The 24660-nt window shown below is 42.1% G+C and overlaps 1 protein-coding gene across 6 annotated transcripts in view; it reads right to left on the bottom strand.

Moving 5' to 3' along the window:
* Positions 1 to 24660, bottom strand: part of CHCHD3 (coiled-coil-helix-coiled-coil-helix domain containing 3) — a 146275-nt gene that overhangs the window by 106632 nt on the left and 14983 nt on the right. For 4 of the 6 annotated variants that reach the window (XM_032687301.1, XM_032687302.1, XM_032687304.1 and 1 more), the window contains exon 3: positions 18086 to 18175. In XM_032687301.1, coding sequence (XP_032543192.1) covers positions 18086 to 18175 — 90 coding nt within the window. The remainder of the gene's footprint in view (positions 1 to 18085; positions 18176 to 24660) is intronic. The other 2 variants (XM_032687303.1, XM_032687306.1) reach the window with 1 other exon arrangement.

The following is a 24660-nucleotide window of genomic DNA, read 5'->3' as shown; positions in this document are numbered from 1 at the left end:
AAATCTGGATTAAAAATCTGGGATTTTTTTTAAATCCAGATTCTTTAAATCTGCATCAAGAACACTCAGGTCACCTCAGTCAAAGAAAACTTTAAAACACAAATTTTACTGTTTGGGTGGGGTTTTTTTCCTCTTTCCCTTCCTTTACGTGGCATAAAGAAAATTACACTATTTCACTGTCTAATTTTATATCATTTAGGGCCAAAAAAGGGATTTTTTTTTGAAAACCCCCAAGACTGCCTTGCATCTTAAAGTAAAAATTTCAAGTCTTTTTTTAATCAATTCATTCTTATTTGTGTGACCAGGATTGTACCTACACGACACAATAATAAGTTAAATTCCTGAAGCATCCACTGAACTTTCATTTAGGGCAGATTTTATTCACATTTAAAAAAAAAAAAAACCCTGAACACCCACCTCAAGTGATTTAAATTCAGCAGAGTTTTAAGATAAAAATAAGCAGGATTTTGAAGTAATTTTCATTTATTTGAGTTACATAATTGGGTGGCTTGTTGGAGCTTAATGGAACAAACAGAGGCAGATCCTCTGATCACAAATATCCAACTGCAGCAACCTACAGCAGGTGCTTCCTGGGCATTATAAATTCATTTTCCTGGCAGCCAGCATGTGCTGCTGCTGCTGAAGAAAAGGTAAACATCAGCTAAATCTACGGTAATAAATTGTAAAAAAAATATAAATAAATAAAAGTAAAGTAAAATAAAATAAAAAGAAATAAAATAAAATAATAAAAGTAAAATAAAAATAAAAGTAAAATAAAAGTAAAATGAAATAAAACTGAAATAAAATGAAATAAAATAGGAAAAGGAAAAGGAAAAGGAAAAGGAAAAGGAAAAGGAAAAGGAAAAGGAAAAGGAAAAGGAAAAGGAAAAGGAAAGGAAAGGAAAGGAAAGAAAAGGAAATGAAAAGGAAGGAAAACGGGGAAAAGGAAATTTCAGGAAAGGAAATTTCAGGAAAGGAAATTTCAGGAAAGGAAAGGAAAGGAAAGGAAAGGAAAGGAAAGGAAAGGAAAGGAAAGGAAAGGAAAGGAAAGGAAATTTCAGGAAAGGAAAGGAAAGGAAATTTCAGGAAATTTCAGGAAAGGAAAGGAAAGGAAAGGAAAGGAAAGGAAAGGAAAGGAAATTTCAGGAAAGGAAAGGAAAGGAAAGGAAAAGGAAAGGAAAAGGAAAGGAAGGAAAGGAAGGAAAGGAAAGGAAAGGAAGGAAAGGAAAGGAAAGGAAAGGAAAGGAAAGGAAAGGAAAGGAAAGGAAAGGAAAGGAAAGAAAGGAAAAGGAGAAATTTCAGAAAGGAAAGGAAAGGAAAGGAAAGGAAAAGGAAAGGAAAGGAAAGGAAGGGAAATTTCAGGAAAGGAAAGGAAAGGAAAGGAAAGGAAGGAAATTTCAGGAAAGGAAAGGAAAGTAAGGAAGGGAAAGGAAAGGAAAGGAAAGGAAAGGAAAGGGAAGGAAAATTTCAGAGGAAAGGAAAAGGGAAAGGGAAAGGAAAGGAAAGGAAGGAAATTTCAGGAAGGAACAGGAAAGGAAAGGAAGGAAAGGGAAATTTCAGGAAAGGAAAAGGAAAGGAAAGGAAAGGAAATTTCAGGAAAAGGAAAGGAAAGGAAGGAAAGGAAATTTCAGGAAAGGTAAAGGAAAAGTAAAAGGAAAGGAAAGGGAAAGGAAAGGAAAGGAAAAGGAAATTTTCAGGAAAGAAAGGAAAGGAAAGGAAGGAAAGGGAAAGGAAAGGAAAATTTCAGGAAAGGAAAGGAGAAGGAAAGGAAAGGAAAGGAAATTTCAGGAAAGGAAAGGAAAGGAAAGGAAAGGAAAGGAAAGGAAGGAGGGAAAGGAAAGGAAAGGAAGAAATTTCAGGAAAGGAAAGTAAAGGAAAGGAAAGGAAGGAAAGGAAAGGAGAAGAAAAGGAAAAGGAAAAGGAAAGGAAATTTCAGAAAGTAAAGGAAAGGAAAAGGAAAGGAAAGAAAAGGAGAGAGGAAAGGAAAGGAAAGAAAGGAAAAGGAAAATGAAAGGAAGGAAAGGGAAAGGAAAGGAAAAGGGAAAGGAAAGGAAAGGAAAGGAAAGGAAAGGAAAGGAAAGGAAATTTCAGGAAAGGAAAGGAAAGGAAAGGAAAGGAAATTTCAGGAAAGGAAAGGAAAGGAAAGGAAAGGAAAGAAAAAAAAGAAAAGAAAAGAAAAGAAAAGAAAAGAAAAGAAAAGAAAAAAAAGAAAAGAAAAGAAAGAAAGAAAAGAAAAGAAAAGAAAAGAAAAGAAAAGAAAAGAAAAGAAAAGAAAAGAAAAGAAAAGAAAAGAAAAGAAAAGAAAGAGTAAAATAAAATAAAATAAAGTTAAAATAAAATAAAATCAAAGTAAATTAAAATAAAAATAAAATCAAATCAATTAAAATAAAAGTAAAATAAAATAAAATAAAAGTAAAATAAAATCAAAGTAAATTAAAATAAAATAAAATAAAAGTAAAATAAAATAAAATAAAAGTAAAATAAAATAAAATAAAATAAATAAAGTAAAATAAATGGATGCACATCCGCAATTTGTAGGGAGATAAACACCACAACTTTTCAGCACCACTGCTCCAAGAATTCCCCAGGAGTGGGCTGTTCAAAGTGATATTTTTAATTACAAGAGATATAAAGGCTCAGGATAATGGTTCTCGTGTTTGAGCACAGAACTCCAGTTCCAGACAGCGTTTCACTGCTCATTTGTACAGAAAATGTGTTCAAAAAAGGTGCTGAGGCAGCAGAGAAGGCTCCTGGCTCTACATCTTCCTCCACAATTGATAGTCTGAATAAAACCCTTCTAAATAATTATGAAATACCGTTTTTAGGGAGCGTTTGGCGGCTGATTTAACGAAGGGTGATTTGCAAGGCAATCACTTCTCCCCGGTGCCGTCGGAAAAACACACATAAAGCATCAGGAACCATCTCCAGCTAAAGCCTGGCTTAACACCCGGCAGTATTTCATGCTCTCAACTGGTTTATAGCCCAAAAATCACGCACAAAAAGGCAACAATTCCTGCTTTTCTACAGCCCCGTCGTTAAGAACTTCAACCCTCTTGAGTTAATGCCCGGAGAAAATTTATATACTTGTAACTTTTTGTAAGAGGCTGAGTAAATCCTGATTTAGGGATCTCAGGGGATTTGTGTCTCTTCGGAGAGGCAGAAGGAGATTTTGGGTGGTTTTGTCATCATAGTTTCATATTTAGGTTCCACCATAAGACAAAATTTCGGGATGTTTTATTCCCGAAGTCACTTTAATCACAATAACGTTCGTGGGACATTCCATCTAAATCAGATCTTGTTCAACCTCAACACAAACCCACCACGATTCTCAAGGAGCAGCTGCACCAAGAGACAGGTGAAAAGAAATTTGTGAGCCAGTTCCTGTTAGATTTTGGGGTTTTTGGAGACGTGGGCAAGAGGTAGAGACCAAATGTGATTAAAGCCTCCATTTCAACCGTCTCTGAAGGACATCTCCAGACCAAAGCCAAAGGGAAAACACTTGACCTCACCAGAATAATGTTTTTGCTTCTGTGTTACACTTTATTCCTCTCCTTTCCCCTATCAAAGCAGGGAATGTGAGGTTTCATGTGGCATTTGTTATTATACAGGTTTTGAAGTAGCTTTGAACTGGAAGGTTAAGAAGAGGAGAATCTCCATGTGAACACACCAAGCATCTCAGTGCATTCTCCAAGATGGATCCAAGAGTGTTTATCCCATATCTGGGAGGAAACCTTGTCCTCTGTAGATACAAAAGAGCCCAAATGAATCCAAAACCTGAGCTACTAGTCCTGGTTTAGCCCAAATTCGGATGAAGAAGAGCTCAAATATCCTGGCTGTGATAGCACTCCAACCACTGTCACCAAGGAAACAGGAGGGAGTGCCCAGCCAGGACTCAACACTCATCCAACAGTTCTGGGGGAGCATCACAAGCACCACGGAAAAAAAACAAACAGTAATTTGAAGTGTTTAGTTCATCCTGGACACTCAGAGAATCCCAGAATGGCTGGAGTTGGCAGGATCTCTGGAGTTCACCTGGTCCAACCCCCCTGCTAAAGCAGCTTCACCCAGAGCAGGTCAAGGTCACATCCAGGAGGGTTCCGGAAAGAAATTCTTCCTTGGACATCAGGAGGAATTTCTTCACAGGAAGGGTGATTAGATATTGGCAGGGGCTGCCCAGGGAGGGGGTGGAGTCCCCAGCCTTGGAGGTGTCCAAGGAAGGCCTGGCCGCGGCACTCAGTGCTCTGGGCTGGGGGACAAGGTGGGCATCGGGCACAGGGATGAGGATCTTTGAGGTCTTTTCCAGCCTCAGTGATTCTGGGATTCTATGAACCAGGGAGAGTGGAAAGTGGTCTTTGGACTTTGAGGGTTTCACTTTAAACTACTTATTTTCCAACCTGCAACATTTTCACAACATGAGTTCCCTGAATCCTGTTTGCCACCTTCCTAAGGGGACAACAGGACAGGACAAGAGGGAACAGCCTCAAGCTGTGCCAGGGGAGGGTCAGGTTGGACATCAGGAGGAATTTCCTCATGGAAAGGGTGTTCAGGCCTTGGTAGGGGCTGCCCAGGGAGGTTTGGAGTCCCCATCCCTGCAGGTGCCCAAGGAAGGCCTGGTCGTGGCACTCAGTGCTCTGGGCTGGGGGACAAGGTGGGCATTGGGCACAGATGATCCCAGAGCTCTTTTCCACCCTCAGTGACTCCGTGATCCCACGGTTTTGTACATCCCCAGAGAAGGAGACTCCACAACCCCTCTGGGCAGCTCTTCCAGTGCTTTGTCACGCTCAAACTAAGGAAGCTTTTCCTCCTATTCAGATGGAACTTGCCGTGTTTCCGTTTGTGGAATCCCTCCTTGTCCTGTCACTGGGCTCCACGGACAAGATTCCAGCCCCATCTCTGACACCTCCCCTCGGATACTGATGGACACTGATGAGATTCCCTTCTGGAAGCTGAAGAGCCTCAGCTCCCTCAGCCCTTCCTCCTAAGGAAGATGCTCCAGTCCCTTCATCATCTTGGCAGCCCTTCCATGGACCCGCTCCAGTCATTCCCCATCTTTCCTGAACTGGGGAACAACAACGTGATAATACAAAGAAAAAACAACAGGAAAAATCATTTCTCAATTAAAGAATGACTTACAATTAATAACTGACATTATTATCAGGCCCAGCAAGGTACATGAAGGCTCCACTCTCCAATCAGAAACCGGAATTTGAAATTTAGAAATGTAAGAACCAAACCAGAAAGATGCTCCGATGGGCCAAGGACTCTTGTTTTCTGTATCTCCAGAAACACAAAAACCCACTCTAAAGAAAGATAAAAACTCTGCTGCACTCAAAAGTTTTCATCCTCTGCAGATCCATTTTTTAATTAAGTTCAAGAGGAGAAAACTGTTCTTTTTACCATGTGGATTTATGACACGGGATTCTCGCCCTGCACAGCGTGACCCAGGCCAGCCACAATAACGAGATGGCTTAATTTAATTCTGAATCCAGAATCCCCCTCCTTTGTTTACTTCAAAATACCCATTTCTGTTCTTCTTGAAAAAACACCTGCAGGTGTTAATTAAGGAAAAAGCACCTTTTAATTCACAAACAACAGCAACACACTGAGATAAAGCTAAAAAAAATATTAGTTTTGTGCTTTGATGGCCACTCCATGGTTTATTCTACATTAATCAAGAGTCTATAAAACCTAAAATTGGCAAACAATAATATATTGAAAGACAGACAGAGAAATGGCATTTTCAGCCCTTATTTCCGGATATTGGAAATTTATTGCGCCATCAAAGCCTAAAACATTTTCCTTTTGCTATTTTTTCCAGGGAAATCATTACTTGCCAGTTGTTTTATCTTTATTACAGTCTCCAAGCTGCACAATCTGATGGATCTGTGGCGTTCCAAGATAAACTCACTCAAGCCTCAAGCGTGAACCGTGTCATTTTTCATTGCCTCCAAGCAAGCAAAATCCAAATATTTCCTGTTCCAAAGCCCCCACCAGCAGGAAAATCATCCCGTGCTCTATGAATTATGGAAAAACCCAAGGAAGTATCGGTTTTATGGGCACCCAAAAACTTACTCCAAGCAGAGATAAAATATAAGATGTTTACACTGCAGAGGGTTCATCAGGTTTTTTTTTTTTTGCTTCCTTGGACACCGGTGAGTTCGTGAATGATTTCTGACAGCCTTGCACAACATCCCAAAATGTTTGGAACAATCCAGCTGCAATATTAATGAGGGAATAACGGCTCTGAGTGCTGAGTTTCAATATTTAATGGGCACGAGGCTGGACGTGCCGCGGAAAGGCGCGGCTGGGAAATCACGGGAGCTGCCAAGGGATTGGAAAAGACGTCAGGAAAACAACTGGAAGCTGCAGTGAGGCCTGAGAGGTGTGAAATGGGAGATCTCTCCCATTTGGTTTCTCGGGGCTGATGGTTCACCTGACTGCAAAGGCAGAGAAATCACCTCGAGTTCACCTGATTCTGCAAAAATATAACTCGGGACAGGGATAGAGAAACAAATCATCTCAAAGGAGACGCCGTGTCCTTCACCAGAGTCTCAGGCAATTCCAGAAAGTTCTAAACTGAAGTGATTTTCCACCTCTATTTACTCATTAAAAACATTATTCTCTTCTCATGTAAGACTCTGCACACTGCGGGTGACAGGAGCCACTCCTGACATTACAGCAACCACATTCTTAATATCTGCCTTAAAATTCCGTTTCTGAACGTTTCAGATCGTGAAAACATTAATAGAAAATATTATTTTCTGCATCTTGGTGTAAAAAGGACGTTTTGCCTTCGATTTTTTTCGTGCTCTTATTGCTCAGCCTGGAGAAAAGGAGGCTCAGGGGGGACCTTCTGGCTCTGCAAGTCCCTGACAGGAGGGGGCAGCCAGGGGGGAAGTCGGGCTCTGCTCCCAGGGAACAAGGGACAGGAGGAGAGGGAACGGCCCAGGAAAGGTTCAGGTGGGATATTGGGGAAAATTCCTTCATGGAAAGGGTGGTCAAGCATTGGAACAGGTGGAGTCCCCATCCCTAAAGGGATTTAAAATCCATGTGGATTTTTGGGGCCGTGGGTTAGTGGTGGCCTTGGCAGTGCTGGGGAATGGTTGGGCTCAACCCTAAAGGATTCCAGTCTAAATTATTCCACGACTCCACGACTGTCAGCTCGAGCTTTAAAATCATGGAATATAAACTCAAAAAAGGAACAGGCAGATCCTCAAACCCAGACTTATCATCATTTCTTTAGTGCTTAATCCAACACTGTTCAAACGTGATACGGGCCCAAATTCCTCCTCACTTTCTGCACCACCACAAGCACAACCAAAACTCACTGGCAAATTCATCCCAACTGGCCAAGAGCTCCATGACTATGGTTGGGAGGGGGAAGAGCTCACCCTTGGGAGTATTCCTGCACTTCTTATGATGAAATTTAACAACTCCACTGCTTTATTCCACATCCACTTCTTCCTCAGGGTGACCTTAACATTTGCCACACACACACAGAATTTCACACTTGGTTCCTTATAAGTATTGCTGAAAACAAAGAAGTGAACATCCCATCACAGGCTCATCTTTGGTCAGTCCCAAACTGTCTTACAGCTCTTCCATTGGTTTGGGACGTGTCCTAAAGCAGGAAGGAGGATGACAAGATGTCAGGTGCTTTGCTTTATTCTTTTCTTTGGCAGAACTCCCACCTGGAGTTGTGTGTCCAGCTCTGGGATCCCCAACACAAGGAAGACGTTGACCTGTTGGAGCAAATCCAGAGGAGGCCTCGGAGCTGCTCCAAGGGCTGGAGCCCCTCTGCTCTGGAGCCAGGCTGGGAGAGCTGGGAATGTTCACCTGGAGAAGAGAAGGCTCCAGGGAGAGCTGAGAGCCCCTTGCAGGGCCTAAAGGGGCTCCAGGAGAGCTGGAGAGGGACTGGGGACAAGGGATGGAGGGACAGGACACAAGGAATGGCTTCCCAGTGCCAGAGGGTAGGGCTAGATGGGATGTTGGGAAGGAATCGCTGGCTGGGAGGGTGGGAAGGTCCTGGCCCAGGTTGGCCAGGGAAGCTGTGGCTGCCCCTGGATCCCTGGAAGTGTCCAAGGCCGGGTTGGAGCAACCTGGGATAGTGGAAGGTGTCCCTGCCCATGGCAGGGGGTTGGAATGAGATGATCTTTAACCCAAATCATTCTGTGATTCCATGAAGTTTGTTATCCAGCCCCAGAAAACACTGGATAAAAGACAATTTATCTTGGTTAAAAGTATGTCCCACCTTGTCTCACATAACCATTTCTTTCCACTGCCTGAAATTCCCCCCCCTCTAAACTCCAGACTTGTCACATCACCCAAAGAGAGTCCAAGCAACACCTTTCAGTAGAACACATTCATCCATCTCCCTCTTCCAGCTGCCTTCCAACCTCAGCAAAACATCTGCCAACTGAAAAATCCTTGCTAAAGGCCACGGGATTTTCTGTGCCAGTCCCTGATCAAAAGATCCAAGGTAATGATTTCAAAACTCAGTTAGACACTCAAATTAATTGAATTTATCCACATTTATTTATGGACAGCTCGTGAACACTCAGGGCAACAAGGTCACCAACTCTTGCCAGTGGTGGAGTTGGAGATATTCGGGTTGTGGGGGTGTTTTTGGTGTTGGAAGAAGGGGATGAGCAGAAGGGGGGCAGGTTTTTTGAGGAGATTTTATAATTACACTTCATAAAGCTTTTCAATTATGTGCATATAAATCAGTATTTCTAGATAAAGACAAAACAGATGAGCAGATTTCTACCTTTATGCCCGAGGCACAAGGAGAACCCACATCACAAGAGCAAAACCGCTTTCCATCATTTGTGCATGTATTTAGCCATCCACACAACTCCACTTGAAACTACTTCCCAACTTAAGATCTCTCCTCTTGGGATCTCCAAAGGCAGTCACGGAATTACGACAACATTAATTATCCCTTAAAATGAAGTGACAGCTCCCACATTGTTTTATTATTGTCATTTTTAAATGTTTCTCTGCTGCCTCGACTCGTTTGCTACTTCTCAAAAGGAAAAGAGCTCGGCAGTTTGAAAGCAAAGGTTTCTTTAAAATTGCCCAGAGGGGGGAAAACAGGGGGTTTTTTTCCTCCTTCCCACCTGAATCCGAAATATGAAGCAATATTATTTTTGTGGATGTTCTCGCTGGCTTCAAGCCATTTTCCCATCTCTCCCAGAAAATAACCTGATGGAGATGAAGCTCGGTGCAGCAGTTGGCAGCCGAGATGGCAGGTTTTAAAATGGGAAGTGAAAAATAATCCCTTGAAAATGGGGGGTTTATAAAGGCAGGAGTGAATTACGGCGCCGCTTTCTCTGATTTCCACTTCCCATCTCCGAGGTTCATCTCTCCACATAACTGAGAACTTGGCATAATGGTTTTAATGGGGAATCAGAGCAGTGACAGAAATCTTGGGAGACCGACTCTGCCACTGCCAAATGCCTTTTTTTCCTTCACTGAAAACACCAAGGGAAGTTGAACAGGTTTCTAAGACACTTTTGATATTTCCCAACCTCATTTTTATGCTTCTTTGGCATTTTTGCAGGAAAAAATCCCACACGAAACTTCCCTGGGTTTAACAGTTGGATGTAAAAGGCATCATTTTATAGTTAAATCTCTCCTCAAACCTCAAATTCCTTCACACTTAATCTTGGCTTCTCCCCTCACCTGCAGAGGGACAGTCTGAGCCTCCTCATTCTCTCTTTTCCTGCGACAGAGCACCGTTATCCCATAATCCTTCAGACCTCAGGAATATCATGGCTGTTGAAGGATAAATCCACTATTAATCTTTTGCTCTGTGTGAGATCAGACGAGGGGGGAAAAAATGGTTTGAGGGGTGGGAGGAATAAAACCCGGGGAAGTGATGCCAAAACTCGCTGCTGCTCCACGTTTCCCAACCCTGAGGCTGAAGATAACCAGAAGAAATAGGTTATACACAATAAACTTGAATCTGGATAACCAAAAGAAATAGGTTATACACAATAACCTTGAATCTGGATAACCAAAAGAAATAGGTTATACACAATAACCTTGAATCAGGGACTATCCTGAGCTGGAAGGGACTCCTAAAAATCATGGAGTCCAACCCCTGGAATGCTTTGGTTTGTAAATGAAGAGCCCTCAGCAGGCCCTGGCATTTCCTGATTCACTCCAGAAAATACACTCTGATACCTGATCCTACATTCCAGAAAAGCCTTCCCTGCAGTCTCAGTTACTATTTTAGCTCCTCCCTGAAGTCACAACTACTATTTTGAGTCCCCTTTCTACCACCTGAAGCTCTTCAGGTGTGCAAGAAGGGATTCATGCACATGGACATGTCACCTTAGCAAGGGTCACATCAGTCTTTCTTTCCAGTTTCTATGCAGTTTCTGACTTCCCTTCCCTGTTTATCACCATCAAATATCCAAGTTTCACTCTCTCAAATCAATAACCAGTTGGGTTTCTTTTTTTCTGAAACACTGAATACATACTAGGAAAAGGTCAAGATTCCCAGCGTTTGTGGAAGACAAGTCATACTGGATAAAGGTGTCTGAAAAAAGATGGAATAATTATCCAGAGCCTTGAGAAACGTGGCAGTACCACAGAACCATGGAATGGTTGGGGTTGGAGGGGAATTAAAGATCATCTCCAAGCCCCCTGCCATGGGCAGGTACACCTTCCACTATTCCAGGTTGCTCCCTGGACACTTCCAGGGATCCAGGGGCAGCCACAAGAACAACAAGAGTAATGAAGATAATTCCCTCTAAAAGCAGCTTCTCTCAGTCATATTTTCCAATATTGACTCTCCCTCTGCAATGTCTTCTTTCCCTGACAAGGTTTCCATGAAGTCTGCCCAGAGGTGTCCAGCTCTGGTGCAACTCTGTCAATCCTTCCCCTGCTAAAGGTGATGATCCCTTGGGTAATTTCCAGTTAATTTGTTTTTAAAAAAAAGATTCAACTCTTATTCCTGACCAGTCAAAACAACTACAATCACTGTTACTCCTTCAGAGTATTCCCAGCTTTCTGCCCTGCTGTCAGCAGCAGAGAAATGTAGTTTTCCAGCCTGTTTTCACTCTTAATCCAAACACTATCAAGCAGCAGAAAACCAGATAACAACTCTTTCCAAAAAAAAAGAGGCTTTTTGTCCCCTCATGAGAACAACCCTACAAGAAAAAGCAGGTTTCCCAATTCAACACAGCTGGAAAACCATCATCACTCAGGAAGAAAATAATCCTTTCAGGGGTTTCCTCACAACTGCACCACTCACATGGAACTGAGATCCATTAATATGCTCTTCATAACTTCAGCTTGCTAAAATAACAGAATGAATCTCATAAATAAATCAATCCCTTGATTTTTTTTTTTCTTCCCCCTTGTTCTCCTATGCCAGGAAACCAGAATAAACATGCCATTAAACCAGAAATCAATGGGAAGTTTTAAAACACACACTTGCACAGGAAAGGTCAGGCCCCCGGTATCGATTTTAGTGTCGCAATTTTGGTGTGCAGCAGCTTCCCAGAGGTTCCTCTCTGATCCTGCTCTTCCTTCTTCTCCCACTTTATGTTCCCCACCGGTGGATTTGTTGTTCTCTTCTGCACAAGTCTACTCCAAGTTTGCTAAGAGCTTGTTAGGTGTGAAGCTCTTGGATGTATCAGAGTATCAGTTCAACCACCAAGGGATGAGCAGTTATTTACACACCCTCCCCCTTCAGCACAACAGCAAAATAACCCGTGAAAAATTAACTGTTGCAATCTAAAAACCTACTCCTGGAAGCCACCTCCGAGGGGGTTTGGAAATACAGAGGTTGCAAGAAGTTTTTAATGATGGAGAAACCGTCACATCGTGTGGAGCCCAGAGAGCCCCCTGGGACAGACTCCAGCAATTCATCCCCAGGGAATGGTTGGAAATCTGCCTCTGCATGGTTCAAGCATTTGTCAGGTGGTTTGCAAGAGAAAAGTTACCAAAGAGTAACCCGAGAGATGTCAAAACCCATCCCAGAATCACAGGATGGGTTGGGTTGGAAGGGACATGAAAGATCATCTGGTTCCAACCCCACTATCCCAGGTTGCTCCAAGGTCCATCCAACCTGGCCTTGGACACTTCCAGGGATCCAGGGGCAGCCACAGCTTCTCTGAGAAATCCATTTCAGCCCCTCCCCACCCTCCCAGACAGCAATTCCTTCCCAATATCCCAGCTAATATTCCACTGGGAAGCCATTCCCTGTGTCCTGTCCCTCCATCCCTTGTCCCCAGTCCCTCTCCAGCTCTCCTGGAGCCCCTTTAGGCCCTGCAAGGGGCTCTCAGCTCTCCCTGGAGCCTTCTCTTCTCCAGGGGAACATTCCCAGCTCTCCCAGCCTGGCTCCAGAGCAGAGGGGCTCCAGCCCTTGGAGCAGCTCCGTGGTCTCCTCTGGAGTTGCTCCAACAGCTCCGTGTCTTTGTTGTTCTAACGAGCTTTTTGGTGACCACACCAGAAAATAAGGAGAAGGCACCACAGGAAGGGATAATAGAGATCCCACCAGGAAGATCCAGAAAGCTGGATAAGGGCTGAATTAGAATCCAAATTAATAATAATAATAATAAAAGAAAAAAAAAAGGTAGATTTGTACATATGATACAAGGTGGTTCAGGGACACTGAAACACTCCCGAGGCTGCAGGGAATAGTTTTCTTCTGGATCTGCTGGTTAAATCCCTAATTTCCAGACACCCACCACTTCCCATCCCCTGAGAGCGACCACCCTTCAGTTCCCTTCACAAGAGATTCTGGTGACTCTGGAAAAGAAACTGTTCCTTTTACAGCTTCAGGTGAAGTCACCTGGAGAAGTTCAGGCATGTTCCTCCAACCAAATTAACCCATTCCCGAGATTTTAATTTTAAATAAGTTAATTTTGCAGGGTTGGCACTGTCTACGCAGAGATATTTAAATATTTAAGAAATATTTAAGGTACTTTATCACTTCTAATCCTTCTTAATAAGATTTTAAGTAAAATTGCACCAATTCTCGGTGCTGGGCCTGATAATTTTCTGCCTTGAAGACCTGGCAAAAGAGTCACTGAAGGGCCATCAAATCAAACCAAAGTCTTTTTTTTAAGCCTCTCCCTGCCTTAAAATTTCTTTTTACAGCAGGAGTTTTCCTCTAAGAAATTAATGTTGGAGTCCTGTGATACAGGAAAATCCAAGTTCAAGGAAGCAGGGAATGGTATTATCTGGGTCTCTTGGGACAAAATGCTCAGCACAAGAAATAAGACTGAAATTTCCCCGATTTTCAAGGGGGAAAAAAAAAAAAGAAGGCAAGTCATCGTTCCTGAATGTCCAATTTCCATGGAAAATCACATCCATCACTTGTCTTGGAGCCTGTGTATTTTCCTGGAGGAATCCAGCAGTCTGAGGAGGTTGGAAGTTGCTACAATTTTGTCATTTTGCTGACGGTGGAAGTTGTTAATTTTGCTTTTTTCAAAACACCTTTTCCTCTGTGCAGGACGAAAATATTTATATATATATATTTTTTAAATATATGTATTTCTTTTTATTGATATATTTATATATATTTTATATATCTATTTATAAATATATATGTATATAAATTATCCGTTTATAAACGGATTTATCGAGCACCATCAGTATCCTGGACCTTAAAAAATTAACAGTTTAATATTCAAGGACAAGATCAGTGCATGTAGCAGAGAAACTTCCACTCAGTTCAGAAATTAGACATCAGAAAATGACCTATTTGCCCCTTGCCTGTTCTGTGTTAAAACTCATTGATTTCTTGGGAAATCACGAAAAAAATCAGGAAAAAACCACTGAATATTTGCTGAGCTTATCCAGAACAAGCAGAGAAAAGGCAAAATTCAAGTTATTTCCAACTGGGCCACTGAGCTGTGGAGATTTCCCTGCAGAACTTGCTGGAACACACACACCTCTTGCTGATGGGGAATCATCACCAACATTAACAAAATGAGTCACAGAGTTCCAGTGGTGAGACTGAAATCCCAAATATTGTCGTATTTTCTATCATTTCTGTCACAGCAAATAACCAGTTTCCCAAACTTTCCATCTCTCTCTGTTATGACACTGCAAAATAAGTTCAGAACTTTGTGAAACTGCATCAACAATTATCATTTCTTCCCTGTCACCACCTGTCAAACTCAACTTCTTGTGTCCATTCTCTCGTTTTTTTGTTACCTTGAGTATCATCCTTGAAACTGCAGTTCTGCCAAATTCAGTTGCAAATCAAACAATAATCAACTTTTAAATCAATAATTAACTTTTCTAAATGGAAACACTTTTCAGAACAAACATTTCAAATGCTCAGAAACTGAAGTGAGAAACAACAGTTGGGCTGAGTAAAAGGAGGAGTGAAGCAGAAATAGCTTTGGCTCCTCACTGGGGTTTGTGGTCAATGTGAAAAAAAAAAAAAGAAAAAGAAAAATTAGGAAATACAGGACAAAAAAAATTAGGAAAATCAGGAAGCACAGCATGGAGGTACCACATTCCTGTTTTCCACAATTGAGAGGGCACAGGAATACTTACACCAGTCAGAGCAAAGGTCCAATTTAATCAGAAAACCCACCTCCAACACTTCCCAGTAGATACATGAGAAAAACAGGACACAAAACAAGACATCCTTCCTTCAGGGACAGCTCAGTGCTGGGAAAAGAAACTTTGCTCCCTCATAACGTGATGGAAGGGGGAAAAAAGGGCTTCTCTGCACAGCAACTGCTTTCATTCAATTTATCCAAGTAAGTTTATTCCCAGGGATGAATCAGAAAAGCAGCTTTAATAAAGCACTGCCAGGAATGTTTGTCCCTGAGTTGGATGCAGGAGCAGAGAGATGAGGGAATGTCCCGGCCCAAGGCCCTCAGACATGAGGGAATTTCCATCCATGGACAACGAGCCCCACACGTCGTGACAGGAGCTTTTAACCTCGGGAACAACTTCCAATGTTTCCATGGAGTTTGAAATCACAGGATACCCTGAGCTGGAGGAACCCACAAGGATCATTGATCCAACTCCTGGCCCTGGAGTTGGATTGATCCAACTCCTGGCCCTGGAGTTGGATTGATCCAACTCCTGGCCCCACACACCCCAACAATCCCACCCTGTCCCTCAGGGCATTGTCCAAACGCTCCCAGAGCTCTGGCAGCCTTGGGAAGTGCCCCCTGCCCTGGGGAACCTGTTCAGTGCCAACCACCCTCTGGGAGAAGAACTTTTCCCTAAAATCCAACCTAACCCTGCCCTGGCACAGCTCCAGCCATTCCCTGGATTCCAGCCATTCCCTGGATCCCATCACCGGCCACAGGGAGCAGGGATCGGAGCTGCCCCTCCTGAGGGAGCCGCAGATCCCGGGGAGGTCCCGAGGGAAGAAAATCCTGTGAAGGTTCCTTATTATTTGTGGGAAAATGGAAGTTGCCACCCGGTTTTCACCCTGATCCAGAAATTCAGAGCAGCTTCATGTTCTCAGCACAGAAAGTTTGTAACCAACTCAATCCCACAGAGTTGAATACACATGAAAAAACATGTGGGAATATGAGAGATCGACGGGTGCAGGATTTTGGACACATGTCCTAAATCCAGGTCTAACCCCTGTTTTATGTGTAATTATTCGACTGTTAAACCAGAGCTGCAGTTCCTGTATTGGCAGGGAGCTGAAGGCATTAAAACACAATTGAAGAGTATTTTTTCAGCTCTTAATCCCAGAAATAAGAACAGACCTTCACTGTATGTAGCGAGAGGTAAGAGGAGCCCATCTGCACTGGGGATGTATGTGTGAATAAATAATTTAGATAGAAGTTAAAATTACAACTTCCTTCACAGCCTCGAAATGAGGAAAACACGTTTTGCAATCAAATCAAAATGTGGTCACACACTGCACACAGAAATCAGCCATTAGACAGTTGGAATCACACAACAAACTGTTGAAAGCTTCAGACATTTATATGTTTAAATGTTATTTCACTTCGAGACTGGAAAAAAACAGCATTTTTGAGGGGAAAAAACCAATATTTTTGAAGAAGGAACGAGAATGTGAATATTCAAAATACACCACCTATGGTAAAACAATCCTCAAGAGGAATGTGGAAGTAAAAGAACCTTAATTTTTTTGTCACAAGTGCCTTGAAAGTAGTGGGTTATCAAATGAAATTGTTAATATATTAGTAGTAGTTGTAGTTTTGTTCTGTTTTCTAACATTGCATTAATGTGTTTGGTTTTTGTATCACAAATTAATTATTACAGGTTGTATTTCGTGTTTGTATCACCCAGAACACTCTGTACCTGCAAGACAAAATAACTGAACACTCTGCACTCTTTTAATGTTTTGAAAAGACAAACTTCAACCATAATTCAGCCCATAAAGACCTTAAAAATTACTTAAGAAAAACATCTTTTAAAGCCGTGTCATCCAACACAAAAAAGCCTCTACACTCTGTTTGAAAGGTATTTTTATTATATATCATTATTTATTTTATTATTTTTTATTTTTCGTATTTTATATTAATTTATATTTATATTTTATATTTAATTATATTATTTTTACATTTATTAAATATTATTTCTTATTAGTTCTATAATTATATATTGTGTAAAAATTATAATTAAAAAATCCTCGCCGTGGCTAAAAAAAAATCAATTAAATAAATTAAATAAATCAATTAAATAAATAAAGCAAAACTAAAAACTGCCAACAAGACTTGATATTTGGGGTTTTTTAATCCTCTTTACTAATTTATTTGGATGCTTTTAAATTCCAAAAGCTCTGATTTTTCACCCTCATTTTAAGACAACGAGAAGATGTTTTGACATGGAGCATCTTCCCCATTAATCCTGAGTCAAAGAGAGGGAAGACTTCAGCATTATTCCCTAAAAATTCCAGCATTATTCCCTAAAAATATCATCTCTCTGAAAACCTTCTCCCTCCCTTTCCCAGCCTGGGATAACTGAATTATGGAAAACTGAACGGAAGGGACTGAAAAGAGTTAAATTACAAAACGCTGATGTTTCAAACCAGACATTTCTGTATTTTAATCACATTTAACTCCAGTTTCGAGCAGCCAACACGAAGCTCAAATACAACCCAAGTTTTCCTGTCAGAGCCCAGTTCCAGAGAGAAGAGATTTCACTGTAATTTATTGATTTCCTTTATTGCTGATGCCAAAAAAAAAAAAGAGAAAAGCCTGATTTTTTTTTTTTTTTTCCCTGGGACATTATAGAGTCCTATCTAATTATATACTCCATCAACCAAACTCAATTAAATAATAATATGATGATGTGGAGGAAACCACTCAGATATATGCAGGCAGTTTAAGTAGTTCTAATTACATTCTAATATTTTTTAATCCATCATAATGAGCTTTTCTTCCCATTCTCAGAGCGGGGGACAACGTGTAAGTTAATATTTATATTCAGTGTGTCATTATCTGTTTGTGCTAATCACTGAAAATATAAATAAACACACTAATGGACTAATAAGTCCACTGAGTTCACCAGGCACCAAAATCTATTTCCAATTTAAATGGGAATTTTTAATTGCTAAGAATGGCTTTCAGTTCACTCTTAAAAAACAAGCTTAAGAAAGGAATGTTTCAATAGATAGAAATTATATCCAAGATTTTTCTACCAGGAAACTGTTTTTAATAAAGTATTTGGCATGTTCAAAGCAACCAAACTGTACTAGCAAATCCACTCAAGCCCTGCTGCAGCTCCCAGAAATCTCTGGAATTCGTAAAAATGACAAGAATTGTCGTTTTTCCTGCTGTTAAAATGTTCCTTGTGGGGTCACAAGGCCCCCACCCCCGCCCTGCTCTGCTGTTTCTGCCCCTGCACCACAAAGTGATGGTTTGGACTCCAAAGAAATCATCAGATTGAGCTTAAAATGCTGCAAAAAAGCCACGCTCAGGAGGTCAAAAGGGATTTAGAGCAGCTCTGACGTGGAAATCCCAATTTATTTGCTCTTTTAACACGTATTTAATACCAAAACTCGCTCAATATCTCACCTGCCACCGTCTGAGGGCACGAAAGGAAGCAGTTAAATAAAAATAAAAGCACTGAGCACACGTTTAATTGAAATCCTGCCCGTTATTAACGAACCAACCTCCTCTTTTGAGCTTCAGAGTCTCTCCTGGCTCGTTCCAAGGCCAGTTCTTCAGCTATTCTTTTCTTCAGCTCTTCATTATTAACTGCAATTAGAAGCAAAAAATTAGAAGAAAAATGCAATTAAACGTTAACAGAACACAAAACTATTCCCAATTACAGAAACAACTGCATAACACGGCGCTTTAGTTTGTTTATTTGCTTTTTTTTTTTTCTGTAGAGCAGCTGGAGTGCTCTTTGTGCTTTTAACCAGCTTGGAAATTTTAGCCCACACAACATTGAGTTAAAATTCCTCTTTTTTTTTTAAAAATTACTCTTCTCAAACGGCTTTTCAATTAGTGCAGCCTGCTGAAAATTAAACAACACGCACTATATGTTAAATTAAATGCATTTTTTTCTTCAGGAATTACGCCTTTGTAAAGTAAAATCGGGGGGGGATGAGACAGAGACATAAATGGTAAAGTCATAAAACGCTGGGTTTTATTCATACAGAAGCAATACTTGATTCTTTGTGTGAAGAATCAAGTATTTTCAGCTGCATATTTTACCCAACAAAGCACTTACAACATCCTACATATCCAGGTTCCTAGTTCCTATTGTTAGATAAGGATTTTGCCTCAAACCCTCCCAATTTTGTTTAAACAAGCAGACAAGAAAGGAATATTTGCTTCCCTTAGGTTGTGTCAGATGAATTAATGAAAGCCTGGCGAAGAAATAAATGAAAAAGAGAATATGAATTGAGTTTTCCACACAAAGGTAGAAAAGTGGGAGAATCACCAATCCTAGACAGACACCTATAAAACTACCAAAATCCATGGAAATCCTGGAATAAAGTTCTGCCTACACCAGCTGGAACTCTGCCTGACTCTGGAATTCCAGGACAGGCAAAGGGGTACTTCCCTCATTCCCATGAAGCTCAGATGTTGCTGAGAACACAGCTGTGCTGGGCAGGGCACGTCTCCAGGATGAAGGACCAACCACCTCCTCCCTAAGACCTTGCTCTGTGGTGAACTCGCCACCGGCTGCAGCAAGAGAGGAGCCCCAAAGAGAAGATACAAGGACTGCCTGAAACAACATCTCAGCCTTGGTCATATTGATCAACAGAACTGGTCTACTCTGGCCTCCAATCAGGAGGCCTGGAGACACACCATCTATAACGCTGCTGATGCCTTTGAGAAAGCAGCAGGATCACCCTTGAGAAGAAAAGACAACGCAGAAAGAACTGAGTCTTGCAGAATTTACCACTGTCAGAGACTGAAATGTTTAATGATTTATGCATTCTAGGAGACTTTTGCAGGCTTTTGACTCGCATGGACAGCTGGGCCCATCCTTCCCTCCAGTGCTGAAGGTGTGAAGCCCTGAAAAGGCAAGAGCGGAGCTTGCAGGCTTTTGACTGTTGCATTATACCTCTGATGGGCAATTGAAGGTGTCAAGCCCTGAAAAGGGAGGACCTCTGATGGCCCACAACAGCCCATCCCCCTCTCTGCCAATCTAAAAAAAAGGTGGGAACCAGGCCAGACACAGAAAAACTCTGTGCAGGGCCCAGGGAGAGGTTGGAGGCTGGAGGCATGGCCCGGGACACTGACCATGGATATAATAACTCATAACTTCTTGGAGTGTGGGTGTGGCAGGAAATCTGCAGTATATGAGAAAACTGTGGTTTAAACATGTTTCAAAATGGCTTTTTGTAGTCTCTTCGTTAACTCATGCTTTCTTCTTCCCAACACCCCCTGTGAAGGACTATTGTCTCCCATGCAGGAATGTCCTGGGAAGATGTCCTAAGGTGTTCTCATTGGACCTTTTTAAACCCTTCCTATTGGTTGTTAACCCCTTCCTGCAACCTGTGAATCCTCCTAAGCCTATAAATGTAACCCCCCCAACAATAAACTCTCTCTTGCCTCCTCTCCACACTGGTGTGCTGTCTCTGTGCCTGCCACGGAGCCACGTGGGTGGAGAGAGGGGAGAGCACCTCTTCCCTCCAGGCTCAGGACCCTGAAGAAACCCCTGGCACTGGAGTCTCCTCCCCCCATCCACTCAAGCCGTCGGAAATGGTTCCTCAGATGGAAACGGAACTAGAACTGGGACGCCCCACACCACGGGGGGATAGAGATCCAGATGTGGGGGCTTCCCTCTTTCACCCCCAGCAGATCAAGGCCACCACTTCAACTGACAGACCTGGAAGCTGCAACTACCAAGTTCCATCGCTGGACCCCGTGGGCGGTGACTGTAGACATCTGTCCACTCTCAGCTTTTCTTTCCCTTCCTCTCCCTTAGCCTTATCCTGTCTTTCCTTTCTCTCCCTTATGCCTTTTCCCCCCAGGGGTTATCCCTATGATATACAATCTAGATGACAACACCCAAAATGCTGACATACCTGTCAAAACAAAACTGTTAAAATAAACCCTACCTATCTATGTTTTCAGACACTGATTATTCAGTGTCGTTTCACTCTAATCCACCCCAAGGGAATTATTGATAAGAACCTGGGTTACTCCTCTCCCCTTTTTCTGGGGCGGGTCGTAACAAGACCCGAGGAGTCTTTCTGCTGTGCCTTTTGCAACCAGTCGTGCCTGTCTCGTATTGGCCTCTTTAGCCACCAACGTGGGGAGAGCCCTTCCCAAATCTTCGTTCACGAAGCCCAGCCATGATGATTATCCCAAAATCATTATTCCCCCTTCCCACGATGGTTTCACCGAGCCCGGTGTGCAACTCGTCTCATCCCGAAGCAGCCTCGGAAAACGGGGAGTTTTATGAATGGATGAAGCAGCTCCATCAAGTTTGTGGGAGTCTCAGCCAAGTAGTTCAGTTATAAACATCTTAAGGAAAGCAGAAGGAATCGATATCCTGGAATCAATCTCCAGGGAACGCTGAGACGACACAGAGGGAAAAATGGGGGGGACATTTGAGAGAGAGCTCAGCCTAAAAATGTAACAAAACAGGTGCAAATTCCGAGGTGAAGATGAAACTTTTCCCACATCGCCGCCACAAACCCGGCTGGAAAAGCAAAGCCCTGTTTTATTGGGAATATCTGGGCTGGCAGCAGCATCAATATCTTGTTGAGCAGCATCTGCATCACGAAATTTATTGTTCTGCAGTGCAAAAAAAATGAGTACAAGAACTCCAGCAGACCATGGAATGGTTTAAGTCGTAATGAGAAAAGAAAAGCCAATAAAGACATTTGCCCTTAACAATCAATTAAGCTGCTCATTGATCAGCCAGCTACTAATAGGGAATAAAAGTGGAGCTATAGATCATTCAATAGAATTATTGTAAGATACAACTGGGGAGCTCCCAAATGGGAACTTTGTGGTGTTTCAGTTAAAAAAGCTGCAGTTCTACGAGGAGGAGGGATTTGGTCCAGGGGGAAGAAGCATTTAAAAGGAGAAAAGTTAATTTATTGCAAAAGAAGACTGTAGATAAATGAATCATATTTCTCTGATGGCAATTTCTGCTCAGACTCCAGGGCAATAAAACAAGACTGTTGACTTGAAGTACCGGGAAATGTCAGAACCTGGAGGGTGCAAGACTGCTAAAATATTCATATATTAATATAATAGTATTAAAAATTAAATTAAAATATTTTTTTTAGCCATTCCCACCTCCATCCCCTTTAATATTTTAAGTTCTTCAGGGTGCTAATGCACAGCTCCCACCACAAACCACTGTGGAGATTTGATATTTCTTATCTGTCCACCTTTGAAAGACGTGATCCTTCCCCCCCCTTTCATGCACAGGTTCAGACTTCAAAAAGGTTACAGATAAAATAACCATTTGTTATTATTTAAACTATTATTATTATTATTATTATTATTATTATTATTATTATTATTATTATTATTATTATTATTATTATTTTATTTAAACCATTTTTTATACACTGCAAGGACACATATTTGGTTCAGATAACCTCCCCTCCCCCTACAAACACGAAAAGGGAAATTCAGATCCTTTTGTATTTAAAGCTTTAAGTCCTGAAAGCAAGAGGACAAAAGAGCCAAGGATAGATCTGGAGAATCCATAAATTACATCCACTCTGTGTCTGTTGGTCAAAACCCGGGATCACACCCAGGGAAATAGAAGAGAGGAATTCCAGAATAAAAATTACAGCATTTTTACTCCAGTTTTCTGTTAAATTATTCCTGATGGCACCCTGGCTTCAGATGGACCTGAAGGGTGAAAGGATGGTGTGCTGAAAAGGAAAGTTTCAACACTTTTCCCTTTCAGTCTTTTCCAGACAAGGAAGAGACCAAGATTCCACCCAACCACCTGAAAAAGGACTTATTCTGCCACCTTTTTAAAAGGCCAGGAGCCCTGATTTCTATTAAAAATATATTTATGAAGAAAAAGAACATGCAAAGCCATTTGATGAAACCTTTGTGCTTATTCTCCCACTTGTGCTTCAGCATCAGACAGGTGAGAAACCAGAAAGCCAATTCCATGTTTCCCAGGTCCAAAAAGCTCTGGAGAGTCACAGGGACAACTGAGGAGGGCAGAGGAGAGAAGGGCCCTGAAGAGCTGCTCATTCCCAGCGAGTCCTGAGGGCTCAGATATATAAAATGTGCTCCATTTTGGAATTCCAGGAGCAGCATCAGGGAAAAGACAAGACAAGACATGATGACAACAATTTTTGAGGAGCCAGCAGCAATTTTATCCCTCAGTTGGTGCACAAGGGCAGGTGCAGCTCAGCTGCTCCCATATTATTTGACTCCAACTCCTCTGCTCTTTCTCATCCCAAGATCCAAATCCACAGCTTTTTCCTCTCATTCTAAAGCAGTTGCCTCATAGAAAAAAAAAAAAAAAGAAACAATCAGCAGGGTATCAAGATTTCAACCCAAAGCAGTAAACAACCCACCTCGGGGAAAGCAAGACACCTGCAGCCTCCAAAATGTGAGCCTGCGAAACCAGGAATGGGATGTGGACAAATTAATCAAATCACTTCCAGCCTGCAGAGCTGGGAATCTGCCCATTAGCCTCTCATTTGCAAAAAATCATTAATGGAAGCAGCATTTATTAGCAGGCAGCTTCAGTGAATTCTCTTGAAAGGGCAGGTGCATTAAGTTATTAATGAAGAGACACTTAGGTTTGATACAATCAAAGGCCTTTTAGGAAATGCTCAGATAAATGATATGCAGAGAATGAATTTACAACCAAAAAAAAAAAACAAAAGGAAGAAAGAAAATAAACTAGATTATTTAAGTTATTTAGTTAAAGTTTTGCTGCTAAAAAACTGTCCAGTGAACAGGAGATCCTTCAGAAAGCAATTTCTCCGAGGGCAGCACGGAACCATATGTGATCCCCCCTCAGGACATCTGACCATCCTTAAGAGAGAAACACTGGATTTTATGGAAAAAGACTTCCCAGGATGGAACAGCACAGCCCCTCTGGGCAACACATTTCCATGGCTGACTGACCTGAGGGCAAAAAAGCTTCTCCTCCCAGGTCTAAAGCACTTGTTTCACGTGTGCCTGGGGTTTATTGTTGGGAACCAGCACGAAGGGACTGGTTCTGTCGCCTCAGAAACTTCCCTGCTGGAAGGACACTTCCAAGCCTAAACAATTCCAGGTCCTCCAGCCTCTCCTCTCGAGTTCCAGACCTCCAGCCAAGGAGCTCTGCAGAGTGTCTGGGGCTAAAACTTCTGCCTTCAAACCAACAAGGGGATGCCTCATCGCTGGAAGTGTCCAAGGCCGGGTTGGACGGGGCTTGGAGCAGCCTGGGATAGTGGAAGGTGTCCCTGCAAACACATTTTGGGTTTGGGTTGCAAGGGATCTTCAAGATCATCTCCTTCCAACCCCCTGCCACGGGCAGGGACACCTTCCACCAGAGGAGGTTGCTCCAAACCCTGCCCAGAGTGGCTTTGAATAAACTATAATAACACAAAAACAGGCAGCTCTTGGTTTTTATTCATCCTTCCACCACACAGGGTTAGAAAACTGCAGTGAAGCTGACAGGGCAGCACTGAAAACATCTTTATTTTGCACTGGTTTTTTTGCAATATTTGAAATGTAAAGGTAAATCCAAAGGAGGAGGAAAAAAAAAACCCCAAACCACCAAAGAACAGCAACGAGGTGCACGATCTATAAAGTGGAGTTGGAGAACACAGCTCCAAGGGATGTGCTGAGCACCAACAGGAACAGGAAAGCTTCTTTTAGTGCTGGAAAAACTACTTCCCAGTGAATTCCTGCAGCATTTCTTGCAATACTTGGTACTGGCAGCTGAGCATCGGGGCAGGCAAAGTGTGGATGCAACAGGGCACTTCTCCAGGATGAACATTCCCCAGCTCCCTCCAGGGATGAGGAACCTCTCAGGGCTGCCTTCAGCCTCATCATCTGTCCCAGCTGCTGCCAGGGCAAGTGGAGCTTGGAAAACATTCCAGTTAATGAAGATGTCAGGGGGAAAATCCCTAACTGTGCATTAGGAGCCATAAATATTGAATGAGGAAGCCCACACGGGCAGCCTGGTGCCTTCCCAACCTCAGCCTGGGGGCTCACCCACATATTAAAGGTCTTCCACACTTTTCCCACCCACATTCCAACTTGAGATGTGCAAAATGTGAATATTATAATATGCAAATGCCCT

Source organism: Chiroxiphia lanceolata, chromosome 5, assembly GCF_009829145.1.
Source record: "Chiroxiphia lanceolata isolate bChiLan1 chromosome 5, bChiLan1.pri, whole genome shotgun sequence".
Classification (NCBI taxonomy): domain Eukaryota; kingdom Metazoa; phylum Chordata; class Aves; order Passeriformes; family Pipridae; genus Chiroxiphia; species Chiroxiphia lanceolata.
Note: the sequence above shows the minus strand (reverse complement) of the source record. Positions and strands in the feature narration are given on the sequence as shown.